General features: G+C 44.6%; 1 protein-coding gene across 1 annotated transcript; it reads left to right on the top strand.

Moving 5' to 3' along the window:
• The first annotated feature begins 346 nt into the window (after nucleotides 1-346).
• On the top strand, nucleotides 347-10,840 carry LOC143785039 (uncharacterized). The gene is made up of 4 exons (XM_077273697.1): nucleotides 347-690; nucleotides 7,495-7,618; nucleotides 8,808-8,881; nucleotides 9,830-10,840. The coding sequence occupies exons 1-4, from the start codon at nucleotides 390-392 to the stop codon at nucleotides 10,378-10,380; spliced, it is 1,050 nt and encodes a 349-aa protein (XP_077129812.1). The 5' UTR covers nucleotides 347-389; the 3' UTR covers nucleotides 10,381-10,840.
• The last annotated feature ends 275 nt before the right edge of the window (nucleotides 10,841-11,115 follow it).

Raw genomic sequence — 11,115 nt, 5'->3', positions numbered from 1 at the left:
CTTAATATTGTGAAGGTGGAGAGAAGACAACACGGAGTACAGCTTGTAGTGACGGTTCATCCCTTGAAGGCATAGAAGTATCATGAGAATATTAGCAATATCTACAACACTGGCTGTAAATGTCAATATTTGTCAGTCTTTTCCTTTTTTATCTCTTCTTTCCCCAATATTTGACCAATATGGATATTAATAAGATTAGATTAGCAGAAGGTGATCTGTAACCTCCGAGCCTTCCAGGAATGAGGAAGTGAAGGGACAATCATGGCTGTAACGATAGCTCATGTTGATCAAGAAGGAAGATAAAAGCTTCTTGGAATATAATATCACAAGGACTTTGTCTCTTCTCAGTCTCGCTAGTCACTAAGAAAAAAGCGACCTGAGGAGAAGGCATGGACAGCGATGAGATGAGATGTTTTATTAAAGACTTCAGCTTTGATGAATGTAAGAAAGGAAACCAAGGCTTCAACCGCATCCTCATCCAACTCTTTGGCCTCTTAGGTCACGGGAAGTCATCATTCATTAATACCTGCATCTACGTCTGGGAAAATTGTGAATTTCAGAACTGGTCGGACACCAGAGCGCCTTCTGGGAGGATCCCATATAAGCTAACAGAGAACCTCACCCTGGTGGATAACAGAAGCTGCATGAGAATGGATGACCAAGAATATGGAGTCATCTTCGCTCAGCTCGGTGAGTAGTGAGGGGTCCGTAGTGTGAGGGGCCAGGAGTTTGAAAAGATTTTTCCTAAAAGTTTTCCAGTTAGAAAACATTGGTAAGATAGTTACAGCTAGAATCAGGGTTCTGTTTCTTTACATGAGAAGTTGTCCAGCTCACCCTTCTTCAGTGATCTGCTTTCTTTACTGAGATCTCACACAGGCGCCATCACTGCGTGAGGCCGCACAAGCACTGTAATTTCCTGATGATGTTACTGCCGAACTCTCCATCTGCACCTTGTCCCACCTCGCTGCACTTTGTTTTATCTATTTTTCACAATCATTTGTTTTTTCATTGAGAGATTATATATATAATGTTCAATTGTTTTGTCAGATGATTCTAAACAATTCGTATGTTCCTCTATTGTGTGTCCGGGTTTTCATACTCACCACTGGGTGTCATTTCCTTGAATCACGACTTCCTTAATTAGTTGTTTTATAGACTAATAATTTTTATATAAAGCAACCAAATTTTCCGCTGCACTTTACAGCCTGAGGATTGTTTTTGAATTGTGTTGCTGTCTGTTAAGAAATCTTTGCTGTTCTTCTACATCTGTTCATCCTTGTCTTCATCCTGACAGCAACACCACAATGTTTTTTGTCCTCAATTTTTGCCATAATAAATACTTTACTGACTTTGTTCTAGTCTGGGATTCACTGTTGGACACAGACAAAAGGTTCCGTGTGCAAGAACAGTATATGGGCTCTTTTCAGTCCAGTAGCTCCTCATAAGGTTGCAGAGGACCTGACAATGAGGAGGGCCTGTAGAGGCCATCGCTACTTTCAACTGGAGGTGTGACCTATGTAGAGACGAATCCTGACTGGAAGAAGTCATAGCGGTCTGCAACGGATGAAGAAGAAAAGTGACAATGAATGACTTCACCAGGCGGTCATTGTATGAGGGTAACATAAGTATTGTGGTTTGCATTAACCCCTTAAAGACTGCTGATAGGCTTTTTAATGGTGCTGAGGAATAAGGAAATAGCACCCTGCGATTCCTGCGGGTGTCAGCTGTACATGACAGCTGATACCCTGCAGAATCAGACCTGACCAGTTTTGAGAACGATCGGGGCCAATTATCCCCTTAAATACAGCTGTCAATCACAACACTGGCATTTAAGTTGTTACAAGTGGGGTCACAAGACCCCCTTAGTAACCATTAGACCCCACGCGATGACAATCGCGGGTCCCGATGGTTACTATGGTACCCTGAGGTCATGTGATGACCCCAGGGTATGGTGGCCTGTGAGACCCAGCAATAAGCAGTGTATGAGACCAGTGATCAAACAGAAAATTATACATATCCCACAGAGAAAAAGTGTAAAAAAGTGAAAATAAGTAAAATAAAATATGTAAAAGAGTTAAAAAACACACACAAGAAAGCACACACAAATCACTAAAATCCGTTTCGCCACTCAGAATGCAGCATTTCTGATAAAACCATAATAAATAAAAAAAGTATACATAATTGGTATCGCCTCATCTGGAACGACCCGCTATATAAAACTGGCAGCTCTTAGAATATGGTGACAAAAAAAACACTTTTTAGAAAAAAGCATTTTTATTGCGTGATTGCAACAAAACCTAAAAAAAAGACAGATATGAATTTGGTATCACAGTAATCGCATCGGCCCCAAGAATAAATCCGCCTCATCACTTATACCGCATGGTGAACCGTGCAAAAAAAAAAAGAACTACTCTTGTACTGCTGTTTATTTGTTCATTCTACCTCCCAAATATCAGAATAAGGCTTGGCTCACATCTATCCTGCGCTCTCCGCTGAGTGCATATGTCAGGGTTTCCATGTAAATTCCCCAAAACTGAGGTTCAGACATGACTATCTTCTGGCAGTGTCCCATCATTTTAGGCGTCTTTTTAGCGCACGAGTGTGGGCGACGTCAGATCTGTACACACCTAACAAAGTGGATACTACCGGAGCAGACGCCAAACGGAGTACGAAATGTCTCCATTTGCCTCATGGTGGGTGGTGCCCTTGGGATTTTATCTAAATCTCATTTTTGTGGGACTTACACGGAAACCCCGAGGTAAGTGCTCAGCATAGAACACAAGAGTGTGATCTCAGTTTTAGGCCAGGGTCACACTAGCGATGAATACGGATGAGTGCTATGTGATAAAACATTACATAGCACGTGGACCAGTATTCGTCTATGGGGCAGCTCACATCAGCGTTTTTTTCTAGGTTGTTTTCAACATGCGAGTGAAATCACTGCATGAAAATTAATACTAAGAAAATGCTAAAGACCATAACAGGGATCACCACAAAATACAAAAAGGTTTTATTGAATATACAGCAGACAAATACACTAAAAACATTTAAAAAGTCATCAACATTACATATAACATACACAAAAGGCTTATAATAAAGCCAAAGGCCAACCCTCAACAAAGCAACATGTACAAAAGTTCAAATAAATATGTTTAACAAAATATCACTATGTATCATACACAATAAACCATCCTCTAAGAGATTTTTAATATTCAAGACATTACGTGTCATTTACTATATCTGCTACATCCACACTGTAAACCCCTCCTGACCCCACACATAAGGTTACCCTCGTCACCATGACAACACAGCAGAGTCCTACAATACATGGAGGCCCTTGATTATGTGACCCCCGACTCCTCCCCTCCTGTGACCTCATCACAGGTCCTGTGTGCACAGAGCAGCCATATACTGTATGTGGTGTGCTGCTCTGTGGGTGGAGCGATGCGGCTCTGCCCTGCGGGATACGAGACGGTTGGGAAGTGTGGTACAGGATTGCGGCTCCGAATCTCCCCGGTTTGGGGAACCGGCTGCTTTTTTAAGAAGCGGTTCCATCGAACCGGGGAGAACCGGCCGAATCCCACCCCTGCTCGCACCCATATAAGCCTATGGGTGTGAGTGAGACATCGCACATCACTTGGATATTATGGAGGAGATGGAGAAAGTCATTTCTCCTCCTCCTCCTCAGCTGTGCTCTGATTCTCTCTGTGCGAGAGGCTCGGAGCAGACGCATGACCCTCGGCTCCCGCTCGCAGCAGAGCAGGAGCCGAGGGTCATTAGCATATCGCATCACATACCATACACTAGTGTGACCCCGGCCTCATTCTGGTAGCAATAGAAAAATATAATGTAACCCAAAATGTTACAAATTAAACCCCTAATTTATCCGATGCAAAATCAGCCCCCACTCAGGTCTGTCACCTGTCACTGGAACTATAGCGAGCTCCCACATTACTGGTAGAACAATGACTCTGGAAAAGCGAAATGGCCCCCACCCAAAATAAAACCCACTGAATTCTGTGCTCCCAAATCCAAATGCCCCATTCTGAGACCCCCTGGGCCTAAACCACAGCAAGCGGCTACATGGTTGTCATCATTGTAATGGAGAGAAGGCACTTAAGTTATGAGTGCATATCGCCAGAAGCACAAGCTGGGCACAATGGGGCGCTACACTGTATGGGGGCACAATGTATGGGTACTAGACTAGCAGATTTGCAATTCACAGAATAAAGCCTGGCGTGGATGTTACAAAATGGTCATTGCAGTTGTAGATGAATTCAATGAGAGGTGCAGTTTCCACAATGGGGTCACTTTTGGGGATTTTCTGCTGTTCTGACATGTTCGGAGTTCCACAAATGTTGCCCGTAAACTATTCTAGCAAAATCTATGCTCCAAATGTAACACAGGTACTTGGATGCAGTGACACAGAGGCGCAGAGCAGGGGTTAACTATTATTTACTTAATTTATAGTAATAAACTCCTCGCAGGGCGATAACAGGGGAAAAGGGGATGCAGGGTAAACAGTAAAACTGCTATTCAACTCTACAGTCTTTATATCAGGTTTAAAGGGAACCTGTCAACCCCAAAACCATATCTGAGCTGTGGCCACCATCATCAGGGGCTTATCTCCAGCATTCTGTAATGCACTAGATAAGCCCCCGATGTATCCTGAAAGATGAGAAATAAAGGTTATATTATACTCACCCAGGGGCGGTCCCACTGCGGTCCGGTCCGATGGGCATCGCGGTCCGGTCCAGCGCCTCCTATCTTCATAGGATGAAGTCCTCTTCTTGTCTTCTTGCCACGGCTCTGGCACAGGCGTACTGATATGTCCTGTTGAGGGCAGAGCAAAGTACTTGCAGTGCGAAGGTGCTGGGCCTCACTGACCTTTCCCGCACTGGAGTACTTTGCTCTGCCCTCAACAGGACATATCAGTACGCCTGCACCGGAGCTGCGGCAGGAAGACAAGAAGAGGACGTCATCATAAGAAGATAGGAGGCCTCGGACAGCGACACCCATCGGACCCGGATCGCAGTGGGACCGCCCCTGGGTGAGCATAATCTAACCTCTTTTTCTCCTCTTTCAGGATACATCGGGGGCTTATCTACAGCATTACAGAATGCATTACAGAATGCTGTAGATAAGCCCCTGATGCCAGTGGCTGTGTGGCATCCCAGGGTCCAGGTCATCACAGTAGCATTGCTTTCCTCACGGGGAGAGTGATGTTACGTCTGGAAGCGATGAAGGATAACTCTGATCAGGTAATCACAATGCACACATGTTCACACTCCAGGCCACAAGGGGGAGCATTTGATCCTATTCTTAGGTGACTCCCCTATATATTGTGGTTTTGGAGGGAAAGCAGTCAGTGAGTCAGTCAGTCAGAGGACAGAGAAAAGAGCAGACTGACATCGAGGGTCAGAACGTCTGAAGGGGCCTATAGTCCAAAGTACTACAGCCCCCTGGAGAAAGAGACATACAGAAAGACAGAACATCGATCAGTGAGCGTGAAGGAGAGTGAAGCACAGGAGAGTGATATCAGGGGAGACCAGCTGCGAACAGGCTGCCTCCCTCTGAGGCGCAGTTAACCGGTAGCCAGAACACTGAGGTTGTAAGGGACTCTACGACTTACATCAGAGACCGGTAGGACAGCTGAACTGCAAGTTACCTGTTCGCCACACACACCTGAGACACAGTTACACATAGAGTCCGGGGCGTGATAGAGTCCCTGTAAAAAGGCTCGAGTTACCTGTCATACAGGTACTGTCCTATCCAATATGGGGACAGAGAGAGGAACTGTGAGGACCTTATCTGAAGCCACAGGCAGTAAGGGACTACAACACCACCGCGCTAGAGGAAGGCTTTCATCTCCACCTGGTAAAGGGGACTCTGGATTCTCTTCCAAGCCGGCCGAACCCTGCCTGCCCTGTGATCTGGTGCCCTGGACTGTGGCTGCTGAAGTCGTCAGTAAACAAAGTAAAGAGACTGCAAACCTGCGTCCTCGTTCCTCACTGCACCATTCACCATCTTCCACCTACACCCCGGGAGCCCTGGGGATACACTTCACCTGTGGGAAGGTATACCATCTAGCTGCCATAACATCGCCCCAGAGGACCCCTTAAAGCAGCGTCGGTCCCCACTGACCGAATACCACAGGTGGCGTCATGAACATAAACTTTATTCAAAATACCCCTTTCACATGGGCGCCCAGGGTCACAGACCGGGTCACCACTGTGACATTCCCCTGTGGACACCGGACCCGGTGCCGGCTACCCCACGGCCCTGGCGGGCGACTCAGCTGCAGCTCATATACGATTTTGGGCTCCGCTGTCCGTTACTCTCTGGAGGTCTAACAGGTGATGAGATACTGGCGAAGACCGGTGCATTTTCTTCAGGCATCATCTCCCAACACACGGTCTCACTTCGGGCATCAGCGGGTGGTCGCCAGTTTTACCTGCTGAGCCCCTAAACCATCTAACTGCGGAGCTGAAGAGTGAAGCTCTCTGCAATATTCCAATCGGTGTATGTGCCTCTGAGCAGGCACCATCACTTGGATATCCGCACTGCAACGCTCTGCCAGGCGCTCATCTTCCTGCACGCCTGCTAAGTTTAATGTTCATTTTTATTTAAACATTCCAAAAATTCCTGTGAAACACCTGAAGGGTTAATAAACTTCTTGAATGTGGTTTTGAGCACCTTGAGGGGTGCAGTTTTTAGAATGGTGTCACACTTGGGTATTTTCTATCATATAGGCCCCACTAGTCACTTTAACTGTGAGGTGGTCCCTAAAAAATGGTTTTGCAAAAAATTGTGCTGATGTAAAGTAGACATGTAGGAAATGTTATTTATTAACTATTTTGTGTGATATGACGCTCTGATTTAAGGACATGAAAATTAAAAGTTTGAAAATGGCAACATTTTCACATTTTTTGCCAAATTTCTGATATATTCACAAATAAACTCAAGTCATATCGAAGACATTTTACCACCATCATGCAGTGCAATATGTCATGAAAAAACATTCCCAAAATCCGTTGAAGCGTTCCAGAGTTATGACCTCTTAAAGTGACAGTGGTCAGAATTCAAAAAGTTTGGCCTTGTCATTAAGGGGTTAATGATCAGTATGGTGGTATATGTGGTCACTATCTGGTGATAATATAATATATGGTGATGGTATTAGGTGGCGTTATTTGTCCCTTGGTTTGTGGACGTTGCTCAGTATGTGGATGATACCTGTTATCAGTGTATGATGGTATTATTATTTATATATGACTGTATTACTTACATTTGTTACATAGAAAATTATCTTATTACCCCATTTTTCTGTTACATTTGTTATATTTCTAATTTTTTTTATTAGCAGCTACCGGGGTCCTCACAACTGAGCAACATGTCGGGTTATTGCCGGCCACTTACCACCTCCCAATACTGATCTCCGAGAAGACGACTGGAGGTGACACTTGTGTCTAACACTGATTTCTGTTACCTCTCCAGGGAATCTGCTGCCACTGGGTACAGAAGTACAATGGGGAGAGGGATTCGGACTTTCAGAAAGAATAGTCAAAGCCGAGAAAGAAGTCAAAACCTCCGATTTCATCTTCCCAGTATTTGTGCACAGGTGAGTAATAGACCAGACACCAACACGTCGGCTCAGTGCTACAACCAAGAATCCACATCAGTGTGATATAGAGCAGAAGTTCTGTACATAGGGGCAGTATTACAGGCGATACACTCCTCAACAAAGAAATTACATCACCAAGAAGGAAAAGAGGCGCAATTCTGGAAATCACAGGATGGAGACATCAATGATCAGCAGATGATGGAAAATGGAAAATTATCAAGCCTCTGAATTTCTTCAGTTTGGAGACTAAGGCTACTTTCACACTAGCGTCGTTCGACTCATGTCGCAATGCGTCGTTATGTAGAAAAAATGCATCCTGCAAAGTTGTCTGCAGGATGCGTTTTTTCTCCATAGACTTACATTAGCAACGCATTGCGACGGAGTGCCACACATCGCATCCATCGTGCGACAGATGCGTCGTGTTTTGGTGGACCGTCGGCACAAAAAAAGTTACATGTAACGTTTTTTTGTCCGTCGGTTCCGCTCTTTCCGATCGCGCATGCGCGGCCGGAACTCCGCCCCCTCCTCCCCGCTCATCACACTGGGAAGCAGATGCGTTGTAAGACTGCATCCACTGCCCACGTTGAGATTAATTAGCACAACGTCCGTCGTTACGTCGGACCGACGGTTTGCGACAGCCCATACCGATGGACTAATGTGAAAGTAGCCTAAGCCACATGCAGAAACCCCAGCACCTCCGGCTTCATGCAGAAATCCTGGCACCTCCAGCCTCAGCTGCTGTCAATGACATTATTAATGGTCGTCTAAGGAAGGTTCTGGGGCTGAAAGTACAAATCATCAGGATCTACTGCCTGCAGCTCCTGTGTAATCACCAACAAATGATGTCCCCGATGTGCTCGATGGAGACAAGTCTGGAGACGCTGCCGGCAGCTCCTGTGTAATCACCGATCAATGACATCCTCAATGGAGACAAGTCTGGAGACTCTACACTTCTGGCTCATACTGAATAAATTGAGAGATTTTGAATATTTTGTGTCCATTTTTCCTCATTTGCAGATTAGTGACGTCTCCGTCCTGTCATTTCCATAATTCTCCACTCTTCCTTCTTGGTGTTGTATCTTCAGGGCTGCGGAGTGTGTGGAGTTATCGGCTGTTGATTTGTGTCTTATTCTCCCATTTACTCATCGTTCTCAGGTTGTTTTCTTATTGATGTAATTTTTTTCAGTGTAAGAAAAGAAATCACAAATACAGAAAAAGAAGATCTGAAACTCTTATTCCAGACCGCACAGAAGCTGACAGGTAAGATGCTTTCTTATTGTATAATTTAAGGGTCTGCATCTTTTTCATCCATGGGGTGGTCTGCGTATCTCCCTCCCACCAGTACCTCAGCAGAACATTGATTTTTCTCCCAGTGGCGTCACAGAGCATGCTCACTACACTGTCCCGGAGAAGTCAGTAAGTAATACAGACAGCTCCACCACTGGACAGTGACGTCGCTGAGCATGCTCACTTTCCCAATAGTCACTAATTATTATCATATCAGATTTTTTATACTGTCGTGTGACCTCGTCTTTATTCAGAAAAGAAGGCAGTCTGCCTCTCAGAACTCACTGGTAGCATTGCCACGTCACCTGGCCATTACATTACTCATGAACACTGATAGAGATGAGAGAATCTGCCAGGATTCCTGAGATTGCCTGAATGTGGCGGGAATTTGCCACAATGCGCATTGCTGGAAGCCTAGTCAGCACATTGGACGATGCGTGCGTCATGACGTCTGATGACTGCTCAATGCCAGAAGACCAGCGCCGAGTGCAGACTGCAGAAGAACATATGAGAGGAGTTACAGAGAACCTGTGGGCCTATGTGTTCATTGCCGGTGACATGTGTAAGTGGTAAAGTGAGTAATTTTTTAGCACCATTTTGTGCCTATGATTCAGCAATATTGAAGCTGCCCGGCTGACATCTTGTTAAATTCATACAAAGTGAATAAAAAATAATTAAAGTAAATTCAATTTGTCTTGAAAAGATTCTCTCATATCTACTGAGGACTTTATTGTTGGAAAACCTTAAAATTACTCAAAACCCCAAACCCTGTGCCATGTAAGAGAATGGAGACAAGTTGTGGGACCTTGGAATTAGCTGATCTGACACCAGGATCTCCGGGGTCTGAGCGATCAGTGTATCTTGTGTGACAAATGATGGAATCTTTGGATCTCTTCTTACCTTGTGTCTCTTGTCTTCCAGGAGTCGTCCCAATAGTCGTTCTCACTCATAAGACAGCGGGGTCTCTAACTGAAACAGAAGGAATATTCAGGGACCTTGGAGTGGACAGAATCTTTTCATTTGAGAATTACACCAGAGACGATCACATAAAAACCAGAGGAAAACATGAAGAAGTCCTGAAATTCTTGTGTGAAGTCATTAGAGATGTTCAGTTTCGTGTGGAACAATCTCGCGATCCATCTGAAGAGATGAAGATGAGGAGGAAATTTGTGCTTAACTACATCCATGAGTGTGATATGAAGGAACAGCAGAGAAAAGTGGAAAACAAAAAGGCCTTAGACCAAGCTCTACAGGAGAAGAGACATAAGCAACAAGAAGAGGAGATGAAGAAACGGTGGGAGGAAGAACAGAGGAAGCTGAAGGAGGAATTCAAGAGACAACAGCAAGAGCTCCGAAGGGAGAAGGAACATGAACAAGCTAGACAAGAGGAGGATATCAGGGACCAGAGAGAAAGACAAGGAAAGAAGAAGAAATCCAATTTTTTGGAACAAATTCTCAAAAAAAAATCATAAATAAAGAATCAAGAGCAGTCGATGTTAAAGCAAGTTCAGAAAAAGAAAAACCTCAAACAACAGGAAGAGGAGATGAAGAAACAGAGGTAGAAAGACCAGAAAGAGCAGGAGACGGAATTCAAGAGGCAACAGCAAGAGCTCCAACAGGAGAGGGAACGTGGACGAGCTAGACAACAAGATGAAGCCGTACACTAGAGAGAAAACCAGGACAAGAAGAACAAACCCAACATGTTTGAAATATAGAACAAAAAATGAAGCATAAATGAAGAATCAAGAGCAGACAATGGACGCTCATGCCAGTTACCAGTATTTTATATTCCGAGCTGACAAATCTCACCATCTCCTGCTTGTTCAGGGTCTTTACATCTAAGATACAAGCAGAGAATAAAAAACCTAAAAATTAGTATATCTGTTGAAGGCAAACTGAATCTGATAAAATATGATATTCTCCAGAATCTGAATTTTTATTGTATTAATTTCTCTTGAATTCATAAAGATGGTGGCTGATCTATACCCCCCAGTGTACATGGGCAGATAGCTTAATGAGCTGAGGACAGAAGGAAGCAGGGAGCCTGCTGATCAGAGGTAAGATAAAGCAGCAGAACTATAGAGTTACAGCCAGGATAAACCAATGTGAAAAGAAAGGTAAAGAAAGGTGAAAGCTGGGGCTACATGCCGACATTGGGCCATGATATGGGTCGTGAGGCCATAGTTCGGTGTGGGTCACTTGCAGCC

Source organism: Ranitomeya variabilis, chromosome 7 (genome assembly GCF_051348905.1).
Source record: "Ranitomeya variabilis isolate aRanVar5 chromosome 7, aRanVar5.hap1, whole genome shotgun sequence".
Classification (NCBI taxonomy): Eukaryota; Metazoa; Chordata; class Amphibia; order Anura; family Dendrobatidae; genus Ranitomeya; species Ranitomeya variabilis.
The sequence above is the reverse complement of the archived record's forward strand: the minus strand, read 5'-3'. Positions and strand labels throughout refer to the sequence as shown.

Excerpts from the sequence above, each read along its gene's own strand:
- LOC143785039 (XM_077273697.1), top strand. The coding sequence starts at position 390 with ATGGACAGCGATGAGATGAGATGTTTTATTAAAGACTTCAGCTTTGAT. Across the intron at positions 7,619-8,807 it reads TTCCCAGTATTTGTGCACAG|TGTAAGAAAAGAAATCACAA; the intron begins GTGAGTAATAGA and ends AATTTTTTTCAG. Across the intron at positions 8,882-9,829 it reads GACCGCACAGAAGCTGACAG|GAGTCGTCCCAATAGTCGTT; the intron begins GTAAGATGCTTT and ends CTTGTCTTCCAG.